Source organism: Parasteatoda tepidariorum, chromosome 4 (genome assembly GCF_982258835.1).
Source record: "Parasteatoda tepidariorum strain Cologne lab strain chromosome 4, Ptep-v5.0, whole genome shotgun sequence".
NCBI classification, from domain to species: domain Eukaryota; kingdom Metazoa; phylum Arthropoda; class Arachnida; order Araneae; family Theridiidae; genus Parasteatoda; species Parasteatoda tepidariorum.
The window spans coordinates 87028288-87049349 of NC_141758.1; the positions used below are offsets into that span (position 1 = coordinate 87028288).

General features: G+C 28.8%; 1 protein-coding gene across 2 annotated transcripts in view; it reads right to left on the minus strand.

The window, feature by feature from the left end:
* Positions 1 to 21062, minus strand: part of LOC107439555 (calcitonin gene-related peptide type 1 receptor-like) — a 127869-nt gene that overhangs the window by 9459 nt on the left and 97348 nt on the right. For both annotated transcript variants that reach the window (XM_087161545.1, XM_087161546.1), the window contains exons 8-13: positions 15136 to 15286; positions 11150 to 11210; positions 10999 to 11065; positions 8860 to 8945; positions 7006 to 7144; positions 967 to 1008 (exon numbers count right to left, since the gene is read on the minus strand). In XM_087161545.1, coding sequence (XP_087017671.1) covers positions 967 to 1008; positions 7006 to 7144; positions 8860 to 8945; positions 10999 to 11065; positions 11150 to 11210; positions 15136 to 15286 — 546 coding nt within the window. The remainder of the gene's footprint in view (positions 1 to 966; positions 1009 to 7005; positions 7145 to 8859; positions 8946 to 10998; positions 11066 to 11149; positions 11211 to 15135; positions 15287 to 21062) is intronic.

Genomic DNA, 21062 nt, shown 5'->3' on the forward strand with positions numbered 1-21062 from the left:
CAGTCTTTAAGTATCGACACAAAGAATGGGTCGTGTCAAGTGACGGCGCGCTTGGGTGTCGAACCTGATTGACTGCTAAATCATGACTTTTGTTTATGCCACGACTCAGCAGCTAATCAGGTCGCTTGAAGACATCCAAAAATGATCAGAAAATTTATTCAGGTGGGATGATAAACGAAGCGTAATAGCTGCAACGATAACACGTCATATTTTTTATCAGCAGTTAATTAATTTCAACAGTTCTCTTTTTCCTGAGTTGCATTTACCCATTTTCCTTTAAAATACTATAAAGATTAATTACTAATGGTTAATCTAATATTTAACACTGCGTTTTAATACTTGAAAGTTAGTGTTTAAAAACAAGAATAACGATAAAAGAATTGAAAAGAATAACGATTCAAAGTTTCACAGAAAAACAGCGAAACTTGTATGAAAACATTCCCTTATTGTTTTATTTTTCGCAAAAATTTTATTTTATTACATTTTATATTACATTTTATATTACAACATTTTATTTTATAATAACGTTAATTTTTTTTTTCAAATATAGTGCAAAATTTTTTTGCGATATAATCTAAATTTCCTTGAATTAGTCTTTTTTTCCTGCATCAACACTGCCTTAATAAACGCTATAATAAACACTTTCAACTGCTCTTAAAAAATAAATACTTCCTTAGTAACTATTGATCTTATGAAAATGTTTCATGAAAACTAAAATTTCCTGTAGTTTATCCGTTCTTGCCATTAATACAAAAAATAAATTTTTATCAAAAAAGAAACTTAAAAACAATCGAAATCAATTACTTTGCTAAAATTTGGTTATTTTACCTATCATCAACTTTTTTTTTATTTGTTACTTTCTAGTTTGTTAGTCATTTTAATCACGTTAAGTTTTAATTAGGCTGAAAAGACTAACAAGAATGTAAATGTACATGCAAACAAAGAATGTAATTTTAATAAACATACCTCTCCGTTTAAATAACAGAATATAAGAGAGACCAGAAGGCCCTGTAAATAAGAAAGAAAAAAATTAATCAATCAACAAACAAGACAAATACAAAGTGGAAACTCTAGCAACCATTTATTTTTATAGGAGGCGAAAAATTTTACAAAGAAAATTTTTACCAGCAATTAAAAAAAAATCTATTTTGAAACATGAAATTTCACTTAAAAGTTTGAAGCAATTTGTAAGTAAAATATATACTCTAAAATATGAAAATTAAAGAATAATATATCAAAGTATCTCGAAACAATTTAATCACAACGCGAAGCTTTCTCATGAGTGCAGATAGCCAAGAGGGATTCATAACGGATCTTTTTTTAAAAATATTTGGGGAACATTTTTCTACTAAATAATAATAAAAATGATGTGATAAAGCAATATTTGGCACAAAACAATTTAATTGAGACATACATTTTCACTTAAAGTATTCTTAGTAAATTTGCATTAATATGCAAATTTACTTTATCAATTTCGTATAAATTGATGCTAAATTAATTTTCACACAGCATGTAAAGTAGGGTACATAATGGATTAAAGCACATTATGGTCCATGCATGTAAAGTAGGGTCCATAATAAATAACCTTAAAAAAATATTTCTTTGTTTATTGTTTTTCATATGCTTTAGTAAACTTATTTTTAATTATTCTAAAAACAAATACCATGGTGCATAGCAGTGAAATATAAATAATAAAGTATTATCGAGTGAACAGATAATAATTCATAATTTTTTAAAAATAATTTTTTTTTACTGAAAATAATAACTATTTTTCTCAAAATAATAATTATTTTCACTCAAAATAATTATTATTTTACTCAAAATATTAATTTTTTATTCAAAATAGTAATTTTAATAATTTAAATAATTAATAAACAATTTTTTCATAATAATTAATTAATATTTTTTTCTCTCAAAATTTAAAGTGGATTCTAATATGAACTCCACGAAAGAAAAAAAAAGAAAACTCGAAGCATTCAAATAGTTTTCGAACTGTAACAGTATTTTTCGGTACCTACATATACGTTTCTCCTACACGGGGACCAAAAAACTGTGCTTATTCCTGTATTCGCGTTGGCAACAACGAATTGAAATACCGAAGTTGCCAACATGAATGCTTAAAAGTTTATATTTTTCTCATGAGGACAGTAAGAATCTGAAACAAATATTCTATAAGAGTTACCAAAATGTTTCGATAAGAATGCCAAAAAGCTCCGTAATTTTTACCGATGCGGTATGGACATAATTTTGGGTAAAGTTAGCAATAAAATATGCTTTTACTATAAGCAATAAAATTCGATAATTTTTTCATGGCACTTTAGAACATATCATACAAAACACTTATTCAGATAAATTTACCCTTCAGTTACTAAACTTTTGGAAACAGGAACTATAATATTGAAAACCAGAATTTACGAAAAACCATTACCATACGAATGGAAAAGTAAGCACATGAAGGATTTAAATACCGTATATTGTGGTTTTATTAATCAGAAATATGAATCTTTTTTTTTACCAGAAATGTTATTTTAATTAATGGTAATTAATTAAATTAAGGTAATTTTAGCAGAATATTTGATGACTGTGGGAAGAAATGAAAGGTTAATAAAGCATAATTCATAGCAACAAATAGCGTTCGCGATTAAAATATTATTAAATTGTATGAAGTTTCATACTAATTCATATTAATCATTACAACATTTAAATTCGTTTCATTTTACTTTTTGCTTAATTAAAGGGCTCCCCCCATCTTCAGTTATTATTTTTCTATATTTTTAAAAATTATTTTGTCAATATTTCAGCATTTCTCTTTCACTGTCTCAACATCTCTATTTTTTTACCACATTTATATTAACTTGCCTTCGTGTATTTCTGTGCGGGTGGAATTTTGTAATCGATTTTAAACTAGCATCCCGACTAAGTACAGACTTCAAATTTGGCACATAGTTCAGAATTAGATGACAATGCATGAAAAAGAAGAGAATGACGACATACAAAGTAAAATAAAATTAAAATTATGGAAAAAATTATTATTTTCGCGATTGTCTTTTGTTGTCGATTCGATTATTTCAAATTAGTGTCACATGTCAGTTGAAAAGTTTTGTGTACAGTGAGTGAAAAAATTGAGATTTTGGAAGTGAGTACAAAAAAAAAAATCAAATAAAAAATAATATTTTTAAAAACCACGTTTTTGTAGTGGAGAATAATAATTAAAGAATAATAATTTGAAAGACGAAAAACGTGGGGTGCATTAAATACATAACAGTACATATACACATACATATACACATTTTCTTACTCATACACATGCTCAGCCACATCCACATCCACATGCACATGCATATACACAAACATATTCCACATCCACATTCAGGTACAATTGCAACTACAGATACACATACACATGAGCACACATACACACACTAATATAACATTACTGTTATGAATTTCATGCTCCCCACGTTTTTCGTTTTTCAAATTTTTATTTTTTAATTATTATTCTCCACTACAAAAACGAGGTTTTCAAAAATATTATATTTTATTTTGATTTTTTAATTATTACACTAGCTAAAAACAAGATTAAAAAATGAGGATATCAAGGAAGGATAAAAAAAAAATTTCCTACTACAATGACTAAATAGTAACGTTTAATACAAGGAAAAAGTTGGAGAAATTTTGCTAAAAAACTCCTCACCATAAATTTTGAAATAATTAGCATTTCGAAGAAAACTTCATCAAATTCATAAATAAGAATAATCCTTTCAGCATGTCTAATTTTAACTCTATTGTTTTATTTCTTCGGCTGCAAAGCGGCCCGCATGGTGTTTTTTACTTCAAGTTTAACAGTCTAACTAATTATTGAAAGTTATTTTTTTATTCCATTGTACTGAGAATCGTAGTTTTTGTGTATCAATTCAACATCCAATAACTCAACAACAAGTAGAAACATTCAACGTGTAAAGTACATGTCAACACCCAAAACAGTTGTTATGGTGCCTCTTACGAAATGACAAAATAGGAAGATGTTATTTCATAGCCAGATAAATCAAATAAGATAACATTACCGTTTAAAATATTCATTTCTAAGCAATTTGCTTTATTTTAAATCAGGAATACATAAACTATCATTAATAATGCATGCTGACATAGGATTTATTTCTAATCATTATCGAACTATAAGAGAACTACGCATACATTTACGTCTGTTTTTTATTAAAGTCTTAGAAAACGCGTATTGTATTTCTCGCTACATTAAAAATTGAAAAGCTTTACGTTGTGCTTGAAACAAATCCTAATATAAAGCAGAACAGAAAGCCAGATATATGTTTTAGGAAAATTTCAATTTAAAGTAGAAAGGGAAACGTTAAATGAAAAGCACGGTATGTATTTTAAAGTGAATGCAAAATCAAATTTCAATACTATTTTTTTTATTCTGTCCTAGTGGAATGAATATGTATTCTAAAATCTGTTTTTTCTTTCCTCAGTGAACGTCTGTTTTTCTTATAAACATAAGAAATCTTTTGGTATGTGTCAGAAAAATTCTTCAGATGAAAGAAAAAAAATGTGCTTTAGTTATAGAGATATATGTTCCCCCGCGTCTGCAGTTTAGTTTAAATCATTTTAGAAAACAGTTACTTTCCCCCCCCCCCCCCAAAAAAAATCACACATTTTAGATGTACTGTAAAAAAAAGGTTTCGAAGATACCCTAAAAAAGCTTGACTGTTCAAAAGCAAGAACAATTAATTTCTTTTCGAAATTTCAATTTTGCTGTTTCTTAAATTTTTAAAAAATACGCTTCCCTTATTTATTAAAAATTAATTTCTTAACTTTTTTACTCCTAAATTTATTTGAGAAGAAAAAATCACTTTTTTACTATAGAATTTATTGTTTTTCATTTGCTGGTTTTTATTTTGTTAGACATTTGAATAAACATTGGAAAAACTAGTTTTTTTCATGAATACTTTTTTTGCTTTATTCTGATTACATTTTTATTGATAGTGTTTTTTCTAAACTTGGTTCTAATTAAAATTCCGAAAAATATCGCCGACGAGTTTCTCACTTGGGAGATAGTTCAAAATATGCATTTAAGAAGATGGACATACAGCTCAAAAAACCTATTTAAAGAAATGGGAAGAGCTCAAAATGAGTACTTTAGAAAATGATCACAGCTCAAATCTTTGCCAACTGAAAAACTAGAACCGTGGTGGAATAGAGCGTTCGTCTCTAATGTGATGAATCGGGTTCGAATCCCAGCTTTGGTTGGTCGATACGAATTTCGCACATGACTCACACTGACCTCAGAGCTGACGAAACATGTGGTAGTCGGATCGTGAGTTAGAGTTCTTTCTCGTCGTGCTGACCGTGGGAGAAGTTCTTGGTTTTCCTCTCCCTATAACGCAAATGCGGGTTATTTCTATCAAAAAGCATTCCACGCAGGCAAGCTTCTCCCAATATTTGATCTTGGAATTCCTTTGTCTTCTGGATTTGGCTCAAAATTACAAGGCTACTGAGTTGAGCATTCGTTGTCGTAAACTTAAAATTGGGTTGGCTGTTCAACGACGGTTATAAAATGACTTTTCTTGTATCATTTTGATTTGCGTTCGAAATTCCAGGCACCCACCGTTGAAATTTTATGATATTTCAGGTCGTCATGAATCATACTTTGCACATTTCTATAACTCATCACTGTTATAGCACTAATTTCTAGATCGGCGATTAATTTGTCATCGTTATAACTAAGTTCACAAACTTGGTCATTTTTCTCTGTCGAAAGTCTCATTCGTGGTCGGTCGAAGAGCATGAAACAAGTACTTCTTTTCGTCTTTTTATGTATATATATATATATATATATATATATATATATATATATATATATATATATATATATATATATATATATATATATATATATATATATATATATATATATATATATATATATATATATATATATATATATATATATATATATATATATATGTAATCTGAGCAAACTTTCAATAGGTCTGACATTTTCTATTGTCAAAAATTTAATTATTATGCATTGTGAACTGTAACGTTACACTCGTGATTCAACACACTAGAAGGAGAACGAACGAAGAACTAAAAACCACAAAACAATTATTTTAACTCTAGATAAGTTCTATTGTTTCCATGACAGAGAGAATAAAAATCGTCTGCTACAATTAAAATAATCTCTCGTAAATTTGATCCTCGTACATACTAACGGCCACTTCGCTTATTATGAAAATATCTCTTTGAAGAAAAGTCATAGTATTGTGAATATGAAAAGCATTTGTAATTTAATTTTTAACAAATCCTATCCGGCGCAATGTTGCCAGTTTAGCAGCTCATTTTCCTAAAATATAGCAAACCACTCAAAAAGTAAAGGTTTTTATTTCTAAAGATCTACCGTTTTTTAGCAACCGCTGTATGTTAAACAACTTAGAGTTCAAATAATCATATTTATTTGGAATATATGATCTAAGGTCGTTGTGTCTATTATGCTGCCGTCAAAAATTTTCAGTCAAACTGTGCTGCAAAAAGTAAAAACAAATACAACGTTGCCTTGTTTGGGATCATAAAGAATGGCTAAGATTAAGAATTATTCATCAATTTTAATAATTTTTATGTAGAGGGAAAAATTTTACCAAAGTTGCAATATCCAAAGAAAATATTAAAAAAAACCTTTTTTAAAAACATTTAAGCTAAATGTCCGTTTTAAAACATTGATACTTTGCAACAAGATTATGGTATGTATTGTTTAAAATTATACCCTTACTTCCTGTTTAAGGCACCATCAGTAATTAATTTATAATTAACGTCCGAAATTAATTTTGTCTTGGGTGTTTTTTTTTCCAGAATCGCTGAAAAGTTCGAGAAGTAAGTAATCGCAGAAGAAAAAATAAGATCGGAATTTACAAAACAGCAGATTAAAAATAAGGGTATGTTCTTGTTTAAAAAGTACGAGTATACATATTGTGAAAATTTAAATAAATTACATACTTGTAATCCATCCATTGCATAACCGAAAAATGAATAGGCCTCCAAAACAAAACACTCTCCAGATTGCGGTCTGTACATTCCGAAAAAGAAATGCAATCCAAACAGTGGGACGAGTACCAGAGTAGCTCGGACAGCTTTCCTAAAAAGAAAAGAACAACCTTTAAATGATGTGCTCATATTGAATGATTAAAGTAAAAAGTTTCTCAATTGCCCCTTTCCCATAGATTTTTCTTCAATCCTTTTGCAACTTTTTTAAATTTTATAACCGTCGTTGAACAGCCGATCCAATTTTTGGGTTCACTACTAGCGTCCAACTCTGTAGCCTTGTAATTTCGAATCCAATCCAGAAGACAGAGGAACTTCTGGATCAAGTATTGGAAGAAATTTTTCGTCGTGGAAGTTTTTTTGATGGAACTAACCCGCATTTGCACTACATGATGACAAACACCACGGTTAGCCTGATGGCAAAGAGACTCTCACCCACGATCCGTCTACCACTGAGGATATTTTACGTCAGCACTGTGGTCCGTGCTAGCAGCGGGCAGAATTCGAATCGAGCAGTCGACACTGGGATCGAACCTAGGTCAATTCATTGTAGAGTTCTATCCCCTGATCTACACTGCTCTTTATTACAATTTTAAAAAAAATTTATGCATATGAAAGGTCAAAAATCCTTATTTTGACAAAGAAAAAATGCAAATGGTATAGAAATAAACCAAATAACCGGTAAAGAATGCGGTGTTAAAAATATTGAAACTAGTTTGATTCCCTGATGGTACAAACAAAAGCCTTTTACCTATCCTTTTACTTCGTCAATCAAACATATTTGAATTTTCCTGTTCCTTTTTATTTACGCAGTAAAAAAATAGCTTACACCATTTTTGGTGCTGAAGTAAACAAAAATATTTTTCATGGTGCATGCAATTGCATTTTTTATTTACTTTTTCAGTGCCATAGTCTTATTTATATATATTTATTCATTTTCGCTTGTTTGCTTACTGACAACACACGTTTTTGTAAGTATTAGTATCAATTTAGTGACTTCATTGCAAAATTATTTCGTAAGAATAAGCACAGTTTTAGTAGTCCCACTAATTCATTGAAACAATTTTTATTTTGTCAATTTAATGTAATTTTCTTTTCGCGATAACTACAGTTCGGTACTTGAAAATATATTTAGTCTACGACGAGACCTATAACTGTACCTATACCTATAAATCAATATTTTTTATTGTGCCGATATCACTAGCTATATTCATTGGTGATCATTAATGCGTATGTATTTTTTTAACTTCATTTTCAAATACCACGAGTGGTAATTAACCTTGTAAAGGTAGCAAAGGATGCGGTGAACAAAAAAATAAACGGACCACCCAAAATAACGTTTGATCTAATGATCGGATTTTCCCGCTCTAGCAGTCAATATTAATGGCTCGAAAAGGGGACCTGAAGCATACGAATTAATTAGTGCAGACGATATTTTAATTTACAAAATCAGACGTATACACTACTTTCTCTGAATAAACATACCTTTTTTCCAACAGAAATTAACATTAAGGGGTCACACATCCAAATCCGCCGAAAAGAAGGTATGTTTTATAAAGAGAAAGCATGTTTTAGTGCCTGATTTCGTACTTAAATGTCGTCTGTACTAATTAATTAACATATTTGAGGTCATATCTTCAAACAATTAAGATCAAAAGCTATTCAGGGTGGTCCGTATATTAGTTTTGCGCACTATACATTATAGGGAAGTTATTTTAAATCTGGAACTTTGAAACAACATGCTAATTAACATAATGAATTCTTTTGAAGAACAGATTTCAGATGGATGTAATATTAATTATACCTTACCTGAATTGGCTAGGTTCATTGGCATGAGTTGCTCGGAGCTTTGTCCATAAAACTCTTATTATATTTATTAAAAACATCAGATTCAACTGAAAGAAATTTAAGTAAAATTTCGTAACATTTTAATGTAAATAAAATATCATATTTCATTAACATATAAATACTCTAAAATTGCCTTATTTTTTTCTTATGCAAATTATTTCTGAGGTAAAAAAAGATTTTTTTTAATTAAATTTAGAATATTTTTTCGTTTGAAATTTCACTTTACTTTTAGATTCAATTTTTGCCACTTTGTTAAACAATTCCATACTTCAATAAATAAATTAAATTCATTTTTTACTAAGCTGGTTAAAAAAAATTTCTGGTACTACAGAAGGAATAATTAAGCCACGAAACAAAATAAAAAACAAACTAAAAATAATTACCTTTTGCATGCACCACTAAGCAACTTCTAAGGGACAATTTTAAAAGAAATTTCTTTTTATTAACAACTTAAAAACTGTGAAAAATGTAACTAACAGAAGAGCAGTGCAATCATGCTACGCAAACTTTTGCCACAGAATGTCCTCTTATGTATTTTTTTCTGAGACTCAAGCAAATTACAAGCAAAAGTACATTATAGAATTTTTTAATTATAGAAAACAGTCTTATAAGCATTAAAAAATATGTGAGTTTATCGGAGTTATATTTGTACTAAAATAAAAAAAAAAGTAGTTCGAAAATGTTTTTTCATTCATATTCAAAAATTTATCAATAATTAATTTTCTCAGTTTGGAGAAATTTCAGTGGTGAATAACCGTTTCTCTTAAATTTAAATAACTGCAAGCAAGTGCAGCATCGAGAGTTTTTTTAAAACTTTTTTTGATACAAACGGGTAAATTTGTCATTAATTGAGAGCCAGAATTTATTAAAAAACTTATTGAAATTTGCCAACGCAATCTTAACATTATAGATTTTTTTTAACATTTAAATCCATTATACCCAAAAGTAGTGTTAAATAACCTTACATTTTAAGTAATAGTTATCTCTTCAAAACATGAAAGCTAATCATAATACACTCTCAGAAATAAAACTCTCACCTTTGACGATTCAGCGATCCTTATATTATGTTCGATTAATTTTGAGAATTATTTCGTCATGAAATAAGGTGATTTGTGACAAAACGCAACTCTCAAATATATGACGAAAATGTTTCCTCATTTCAAAACCTCATCGCAGTGCATTGTGGGAGATTGTTAACTAGAATGATGAAACTAGAATGAAGGCTACACGATCGCAAATTAAGTGACGCTACAAGCCTACTGACTTGCACGACGGTCAAAGAGTTCGTATGGTACCGGATAGATCCCGGGTTTGAATCCCGCAATGTGTCTAATTTATCTATCTCTCCTTCCTGGGTTGTTTTAGCGACATTGTCATCGTTCAAGGTGCATGAGTTGAAGTGATTGTTAGGAACGTTAGCTACATTAGAAGGCGTTACAAGTTTTTTTTGAAAAGTTAGAATGACGAAAGATATATATATATATATATATATATATATATATATATATTTTAAATGACGAGTTATTTCATCACTTAAACAGTTTTTTTTTCCGAGCATACACCAGGATACAGTTTCGTCAAAAACGAAAACATTTTATGAAATTTGAGCATCTCTTTTTTTACAGTATACTTTCATCAAGTTATATGTACAATTATAAGTAGTTATTTTTTTACAAAACGTTAGAATTTTTGCTGAAAAATTATTTTTAATAGAAATTTTTTAAACCGAATTAAGAATAAAGTTTTATTTTTCACTTTTTAGAGCTGATTGAGTTTAATAATAATTACGCTACTTTGGTGTAGTTAATATTTTTTTTGACGAGGAAAAAAAATCGAATGCTAGAAACTATATTGCTGAACAAATAATATAATGAACAAGTCAAAAATGAACAAAAACAGAGGAAAAATAATTAACAGCAATAGCTGGGTTGTGGAATCTGTTTTTTTCCCCCTAAATCTTTGAGGGAAGTTAAATCTTTGATTGAATGATTTTAAAAAAAAATCTCAATTTTAATTAACCATTCTTCAAGAAAAATGTAGAAAATCAATTAAATAAATCTGATATCAATTACTTTTATAACTTACAAAATACATACTTACAATTAAACTGAGCAAGTTTAAGCTATGAGCTACCCATTCGTATGGCTTTACGGGTACAGCCCAGCATCTAAAAATTTGAAGAAATTTTTTTTAAAAAAAAAAACATACTAAAATTGTTTTCTTATTATGTAAATCACTTCAATTTACTTACTGCTCATCTGCAAATGACCATCTTAATATTCCAACTGTTACAACTGGAAAGATTGGAAAAACTAAAAAAAAATCATTAATTTATTAATCTTACATTTTAGACAATTTCAATCAAAATCATACATTAACATGCATAACAATCAACATATTAATTAGTGAACGACAGTGAATTTGTCAGTTAATGAATGACATATTGTGTCTGTTTTTTTAAATTATTATACCCCTTTATTCTACTTCTTATATCTGTTTCTCCCGTTATTATACCTTTTAATTGCAATTATTATGTCTGTACATTCTAATTATTATATCTATATCTAAATATTTATGAATTGCACTTTTATCACTTTCTAGTATCTCACTTCAAAATTCTAAAAAGGGAAAATAAGCGTTCATGACTCAATTTTGCCCAAATTCATTTTAAATTCTAAATTCCTTTATAAATCTCGATCACGATAAAAATGCAGTCATCGATATTACTTATAATTAGTTGTCCGAGCTAAATGAGATCGTATAACAGCTTGGAAGTTTAGTAATTTAAATTTATGATGGTATTTAGAACTATTTAGGAAATTATTTTTCTCGAACCATTAATAATTTCGAAACTCTACGGTTATCATTTATGTCAACTTCTTTTTCAGAAAAGCGTCATGTCTGCTCAAGGCCAAGAATTTATATTTTGAGATATATCAAAAGAATGATATATCGCTGCTTGTTATTAAATCGCCCCTTTGGGAGAAATTTATTCTGAAAGAGACAGTTTTTCCTTTCTTAAGTTGGGCGGTATTATAATATTATTATTGATTTTGAAATTTTAATATTATAATATCTCCTATCCACCTTATAATTTTATATAATTATTGATTTTGAAATGTATTGTTTTGAACTTCGAGTTACATATAATAAGTTATATCCAAGTTATATAGAACTAAATATATTTAAATCTAGCAGTAAAATAACTTTTGCCCTTATTGGGCCAGTATTCAAGATACTTGGCTCAATAAGGTTCAAATGCCGTTATTTTTCCGATATTGGCCCTATATAGAATTTTCTGATTCACCCGATATTTTACAGCCGCTTTTCAACCAATATAGGTCCTATATGGAATTATCAGATGCATCTGATATTTTATATCCATTATTTAGCCAATATAGGTTCTACGTTGGCCAATGTAGGCCCTATGCAGGATATTCTAGCACCAATATTGCAAAATATTGACATCCCAATATTGGTCCTTCGGTGCATGTTCTTATAAAACCCATATTGAGCCAATTTTAAGCCCAACTGGGGTCAAGGTATAGTTGTTGCTAGGGATCTTTATCTTCAATCAGTATAATTCTTTTAAACGGGAATGTTTAAATATGTTTTATCGCTTATTAAGTATCTATGGTTTAAGTCATAGGTTTCTAAATTTTTTGGATCACTGCCCACTTTATCAGACAAAAGAACTTCCATGACATCTTACAGAAAATAACAATAAATAAAAAAAATTTATATTTTTGTTATGGTACACTTTTATAGCTAAGCCGTTAAGTTATTGCTAATATACCTATTGATTCTTTTTAAATCAGAAGCATTTTTAAACTAATTTTAATGAAATATCTCATACAAGTTTTTTATTGTTTGCTTGCACAAAAAAAATTTCAACAATTTTGCAGTTTGTTTAAATGTTTAGTTAAATCAGAATATTCATTCCAATACTTTAAAAAAAAATGTAGGTAATTGTGTAAAATCCAGTCGCCCATTTTAGGCAAAACTAAACAATGGGGCCAAACAGCATAATTTTTAATCAACAGTTAAAAACTATATATCAAATATGCGAATATTCTTTTAAGGTTTTTCATTAAAATAACTCTTTTCTGTTTTTGCTGAAATATAATAAATTTAAAGTTCTTTTATGTTTAGTTATTTTTGCAAACGAACTGAGCCACAAATTTTATTTAATCATTTGTTCAAAAATATTAATACTAATTTGTTTAAAATTAACTTTTTATTTTAATTCTCATTAAATAAGCTCTGGTTACAATATGAAAATATTCGGTGTCAAATAGCTCCAACCTTCGACGGTCAACCTGATTTTACATAGGTACCAAAACGTAAAATGAATGACGATGGTAATGAATGCAATCATATTCACCGCTCATTAATTAAAGATTTACAATATTAGGTCAACAAGAGGAAAGCTGAATCCCCCCCCCCAAATAACATTTTATAAAGAAAAATTAAAGTTATTAAAGAAAAGAAAAACCACATAAACTATTCAAATACATTTATGAAATCAGAAAATGAAGTAAAAAACTTACAGTAAATATGGAATTAAGATTTTACTATTAAAATGGAATTAGGATTCCACAGTTAATTTGGGATCTAAATTTTATAGTTAGTTTGAATTAATACTTAACAGTTAATATGGAATGAAACTTTTACAGATCATTAGGGATTTAGATTTTGCAGTTCATTCCAAATTTATGATTTCACAGTTAATATCAAATTAAGATTTGAAAAATAATATGGAATTAAAGTTTTACAGTTAATTTGGAATTAAGAACTTTGTATAGAGACATGGAGCTGAAAGCTTTCATGAGAAAAAAGGAAACTGAGAAATTGGGATTAAAATATAGTAGTTAAAAAATTTCTGAGGAAAAATGAAATTCGGGACTTTTATCTTGGTCAGTAATTTCAAAAGTACTCAGTACTTCCGAAAGGAATATGAAATTGAGATTTTCAGGTAAGAACTTGAGAAATAGAATTAAGAAATTTGAGTCTCGATAAGAAATTAAGAACTTAAAAGTTGGCATAGTTTATCAAATATTTCCAGCTGGGTAATAGAATTCAGAACTTTCATTTGAAAATCAGTATTAAGAACTTTTACTTAGAGCATGAAATTAAGAGCTTATAGCTGCGCAATCGATATGAGAAAGCTTAGTGGAGAAATAGAGAAATAAATGTTAGACTAACTAAACGAACTAAAATGAGTATAGTTAATTTAATGAATTAAATAAAAAAACAATAATTATTAAGAAATTCTACCGATATTTATTCAATCCAATAAAATCTAAATTTGAGTTTGGATGTAGAATTAAGAATTTACAGTTCAAATAGTGTATTAAAATTTTTATAGGGAAAATGGAATCAACTTACTGTTGGTATAGAAATAAATTTTCAGTAAGAGTATTAAAATAAGAACTTATAGTTGGGAAATCGAAATGAAAACTTTTAGTTGAGAAATAAAGGTTTGACTAATTTAACTGACTTAAATAAAAATAATTAGTTTCATAAGTGAAATAAATAAATCACAATAACCATTAAGAATTTCTTACAATATTTCAGTCAAACTTTGAGTTTGGATATAGAATTGAGCATTTACAGTTCGGATAGTGTATTAATAATTCTAAGAAGATTAATTAACCTTATGTTGGTGTGAAAATAAAGAACTTTCCATTTGTAATCGATTTAAGATCTGGGACAAGAAATGTTTGTATTCCAAAACTAACCATGGTCAGTAACTTGGTCAGTAAAACTAACTTGAAAAGAGGGTACTTTTCCGTTAGCCGGGCGTAAATGTGAACCAAACGGGAGTCAAGTCGCCATGCGAAGCGAATGACAAAACAGTCAACTCAATAAAAGTCGAAAACGTTCGACTGTAAACAAATATTTACTGATAGTAAGTAAAACAAGTTCAACTATAAACAAATATTAATGAATTTGTAAACAAAGAAGTCCAAAAGAAAAAACCCAAAAAGAATGCTTATAATAATTGGTTTACAAAAATTAAGATGGAAGAAAGAAAGGAAAACGTGCTTTGTTTTGGATTAATTCAGAAAATGGAGCACGTGGCCCCAAAACTAACATTTCCCTTATGGTTGTAAGAAATTTGGCGGAATTCTACATTCTTTGGCAATTTTTCGCTTGAGCCCGGCTAACGGAGAGTATCATTGTCTGAATAAATACATCTCAATAAATAATTTTAAAAAATCATATTTTACTTACTCCATCCAATGAAATAAAACATAAGAAGTGACTTCTGTTCAGCAAAAGCAGCTGCAATCAGTTTATGGAGATAAAATCCTTCACAAAACATCCACATGTATGTGCACATCCTAGAATACTTTGTACAGGTATACAGAATCCTGCAAGATACCTATTAAAAAAACAAGCATATATGTTTCACACAGATCATTCTCATTATCTAATTAGAATGTTTTGAAATTAGCTAAGACAACAGGCAATCCAATGAAATACGTTTTATCCCACATAGTAAAATAAGGTTTATTTTAACTCAGCAAAAACTTTTTAATGTAAATTTGAAAAGGTTTGTTATGCGGTTTACGTATAAACCTTCTGACCTTAAAACAAGAACTGCGACAATCTGCTCTATTCTACGCACATTACCCTAATCAAAAACCTTGGAAAACAACCCATATAAAAACCTTAACTGGAGGTTGACTTCAAGAGTGAAAAACATCCTTTAATAAAGCTAGTCTCAAGGCGAAAATAATCTTAAATCTAGATAATTATAAGGTTTCTTTTCGTAGTCTTGCATACTCAGCTAAAATCTACCTTGTCTTGAAATTTTAATGGACAATGCAATTTGATCCTATCGCTAGTGTGACGTCAGCCAAAACATCATTATGAACCTAAGTGACAATGCTTTTTAAGAAAGCTTTAAAAAATAATTTTAAATCTTTTTAGGATGAAAGGTTTGAAACTACAATATTTTTGGTTTATTGAAAAAAGGTTTTTAGTACAAATATTTTTGTAACAATAAAAAGAAAATTAAGAAGCAAGGTTGCCGTAAGGATACATGCTTTCTGGGATCTAACTAGAATATCTGTATTAAGTACAACGCTCAAAAAAATAAACGGACCCTGAATAACTTTTCATCTAATGATTAGACCTTCACGTTCTAGACCTCAATCTCAATGGTTCGAGGAAGTGGCGTCAAATATGCTAATTAATTAGTGACCCCGATATTTTAATTTACGAAATCAGACACGAAAGCGTACTTTCGCTGGATGAACATTAGGCGGATTTGGATTACGGATTCCCAAAATTTAAAGGTTATTCTCAATTTGGGGAATAAGGTTCCAATAATTTTGTCTAAAGAGTGGTCCCCTAAGTTTGGACTTCTTAGCGTTAATTTCACTTTTTGCACCTTTCGTACATATCTCGAGAACTGTTTAAGCGAATTGAAAAAGGAAATTATAAAACTCGTTGATACAAAACATACAAGGAATAACTTTTAATAAAAATTTATTATTTTATTTAGTATTAGTCAAAAAATAATTAATTTTAAGTTGCAAAATTTTTTTCCTCATTTTAAAGAATGCGAATTTTAGAGAAATCAGTCAAATAGATTTAGAGAAATCGAATTTTAAAAACGTATTCGTTTTAAATACATTTTTGTGTCTAATTTTGTTATTTAAAATATCGTCAGTACTAACTAATTAGCACATATATGGTCATTTTCTCGAGCCATTAAGATTAAGTCCTAGAACGTGGTGATCCGATTATTAGATCAAAAGTTGCCAAGGGAAGTCCACTTTTTTTTCTTTTTCGTGTACTATACATTGTAATAAAATTCGGAACCTTGTTTTTCACATTAATATTTATTAAGTTATAGTGATTCAGCAAACTGTAATTATTACAGTTTATCAGAATTTTTGTCAAGTAAAATTTTACAATATTAAGCACTGGCACCCTTAGTGCTGATACTTTTTACTTTAATTTGATCCAAAATTGTTGCATTAAATAAAGCCTTCATTTAATAATATTAGTCGTTTAATATTTTGCATATAAATTAAAAATGAAATTCATTTTAGAATTTCCGTAAAAACCAAATAAAGCAACTATTTTAGTTGTGTTAACTATAGTTATAGCCTAATTCAACGTAATCCTACAGTTGTTGCACATTTTAGTCAAAATTTAAACCACTTAATTAATAATTCGCAATTAATTGTTTTGTGATTTTTCCTTTTTCACAAATAATACATAAAAACTAAATAATAAAATATAATCCAAAATCAACAACAAAAATAAGTTTTCTTCTATTATATATTTTGGTGTTACAAACCCATTCACCTTCTTACATCCACCGATTAACTGTTTCTTTTTTACAAAAATTTAATGTCATTCAATAGAAAAAAAGAGATATACTTGAGAAAAAAAGGTATGGTCAAAACTACCAGAATATTATAAAATTTAACATGTTTGGCTATGTGAACATTAAAAACCTCGGTAATTTTAAACGAAACGCTTTAGTAATGATTTTGAAAAATTTAACAAGAAAATGTAGTTCTATAATACGTGATAAAATTTGGTAAAAATAGTAATCTTATCATAAACCTTAGAGAGTGGAATGCAAGTCATTTACCAGATTTAATTTCCTTTTCAATTTTTTTTTAAATGTGTGGTTATAAGTACTATAATTTTACGAACCAGAATTGGCGATAAACCGTTACCATATGAAAGGAAATGTTACCAAATGTTAATACTAAATATTTTTTTGCGCAGAATTATGGATTTCTTTACCTGAAATATCATTACTATACTGTACGAAAACTTTGCCAGATTTGTTTTTCTCCGTATAAGTTTAATTAATTGCTATCAAATCAATAAATTAGCTATGGATAATTCAAGGTGTAAATAAATTTTTAATTACTAAGTCAACTGTTCGTAATTGGGTGATTAATTGATACTCGTGTGACGCATCGATTTTACTTTTTAAAAAAAAACGTAGTAAACTTTAAACATCAATATTAAACCCATTATCTATCATTTTATTCAATTACTATCAAATCAACAAAACAGCTTTGTAAAACGCAAGTTGAAGATAAAATTTTAATTACAAAGTCAACAATTCGTAATTGGATAATTAATTGATACCCGGGTGATGCATCTATTTTACTTTGAACAAAAAAAGAACACAATAACTTGAAAAAACTATTTTAAAATCACTATCTATTGTTTTAATCAATTACTATCAAATCAATAAAATAGTTATGAATATTGCAAGATGTGGCTAAACTTTCATTTTTCTAAGTCAACAATTCGTAATTGGATGATTATTTGATACTCGAGAAGAACTTTTCAAACTTGTATAATATATTTTAGCTACCTCATCTAATAATAAACTACTATCAAACCAATAAAAGGCATATTAAACAATTGTAGACATTGCAAAATGTATCAAAAACTTATACTATTGAGTCAGTTAGTTACTCAATTGATACTCAAGTTATATAGCTCCAATATTATTTTACTTTTCACAAATACCTCAGTGGCCAACAAGCATTCATTTTAGCTTCATTAATAATTTTTGGCTAGATACTATTGAGACAAAAAAAATCGTTACCGTTTTCACAAGTATTAACTTAATTTATGCTATCAAAGCAATGATTCTCTTTTTAAACACTTAATTGATACTCAAGTCACATTTCTCAATTTTTTTATTAAATTGAAACAGTATTTCAACAGCATCAATAGTTAACCAATGATTTGGGTTATCAATTTCAGTCAAATAGTAATAAAACTGCTAAACAGACTTTGCACTTGGGGCCTTTAATAAAATTTCAGCTACTAAGGCGAAATTTCCTATTTGGACTCTTAATAGGTACTCAAGTGCTTTGTTTGTTTTATATTTATCAAAAATTAAGTGACCTCGAAACGTTATTTTAACTACGTTAATAGTTAACCAATTTTTGAGTGTCAGTTTCAGTCAAATAACATAAAATCATTTAAACAGTCTGTAACCAACTTCTGAGGCAAAAACTTATATTTGGATTCTTAATTTATAGTCAAGTGATACTTCTCAATTTTTATAATTTAAGTTTTTTTAATAATTAACAAAAGTTAGCGACCTATAAACGTTATTTTAACTGCATCTTTAGTTAATCATTTTTGTATATATCCGTTCAGCATATTAAAACAATTAAACAGACTTCGCAAGCCTTGCCTAAATTTTAACTAGGAAGATAATAATTCATATATGCATGCTTAATAGATATTTGAGTCACATGCTACTTTTAGTTAAAAATAGTGACCTAAAAATTATTTTTTACATAAAAATCTTACTTTTAAAATATTATTTCAGCTTCTACTCGCGTTACGTTTTGCAAATATCATGAAAACCTAAACTCACATTTGTTTATGAAGTACATCTAAAAAATATTTGGAAAAAAAGGACTCTTTTTTTACTATATTTTTATTCAATGTTTCTTTATTGACGAGAAAACTTTTTACGTATGTATTAATTTTACAAAAGTCTCATAAATAAATCGTAAATATTTTATAGCTTGTTGATTCACTTTTTTTTTACTAATCTTTCTTTGAGAAAACAAATCATAACTAGCTTTATCGGACCAAATGTCAGTGTTCTCAGCCTTTTAGATTCGAGTAAACAATTTTTGAACTTCCTGTTGCCAAGTCATTATATTTAAACATTACTTTCAACAAAAAAAATCTTGAGAATAAATAAACAAATAAAAAAAAGCAAGAGCTCTCAACTTTTATTTTGAAAACAATCTTGACGATTCATAGAAAATGTCGTGTTCTATGTTTATTTCTCCGTGTTTATCTCAAAAAAAGATCAAAAGAGGGAAATATGGTAGAGCTTTTAAATTGAAATGGGGAGACAAAAAGACGATAGATTCTTTTCTAAAAAAAGCTGACACATTTACATGAAGATGGGTAAACTTAAAGATAATTATGTCCTTTTCAATTTTTATGGAAGCCATCACATAAACTTCTCGTAATGTTATTTATTTGATGTATTATTTAAATAGTGTCCATATTTCATAAATTGAGGTGGAATTAAAAAAAAGTTTAATTTTACTTTTTAATTCATATCCACCTATGAAGCATTCGAGCCGTTTCAGTGCTTAATAAAAGTGGTATTTTGTCTAGATGTAGTAAAGCGGGTACAAGGTTAGATCATTAACAGCACCACGTGGTGGAAGACTACTGATCCATCTCGAAAGGGGTATGAGACAGGGGAAAAAGAAAATTAAAAGGTAAAGTAAAGAGCGCAAAGTAAACAAAGCTGTCACCTTATGTAACTAATGTTCGAATTTTGACAAACTAATGATTGACAATCTAAATGGCTCAAAATAGAGATCACAAATATGCTAATTAGTTAATCAATTTACTATTAGTTAATGAAACACGTGCGTTTCTTTGAATGAACATACCGCTTAAGCAATGTAGTTGAACTTCGAACCAACGTCCAAATATGGATGGGGTAGCCACAATCTAATAATATTGTCACAGTTAGAGATGAGACTGGCTCAGCCCGAGTCCGGGCCTGACTCGGACTCGTAAACCGTTTTATTAGAGCAGTGGTGACTCAGGGGGTAGAGTATTCACCTTCCAATGAGGTGAATCGGGTTCGAATCCCAGCGATGACTGGGCGATACGAACTCCGCATCCGGCTCGCACCGACCACAGTGCTGACGTAAAATAACCTCAGTGGTATACGGATCATGGGTTGGCGTTACCTTGCCGTCAGACTAACCATCGGTTGTTTTCGTGGTTTTCCTCTCTACGTAACGTTAGTTCCATGTAGCTGGTTAGTTCCATCAAAAAGTCTTCCATGAAGGCAAATTTCTCGCAACACTTCATTCAGGAGTTCCCTTGTCTTCTGGATTAAGTCGAAATTACAAGGCTACGGAGTTGAACATTAGCAGTCGTAAACCAAAAAAAATTGAGTCGGCTGTTCAACAACGGTTATAAAAAAATAAGAACCTTTTTATTACTTTTAAACAAACATTTGGTTCGCTTATTAAGTATAGAAAACTTAAAATTTATAAGGTATAAAAATTTTTATTGATCTGCTGCTTCTGTTGTTTTGCTTTGTGAGTCGAACACTAATTGACAAAAGATTTTTATTCGGCTGAAGAGTTTGATTTTAATCTCTAATT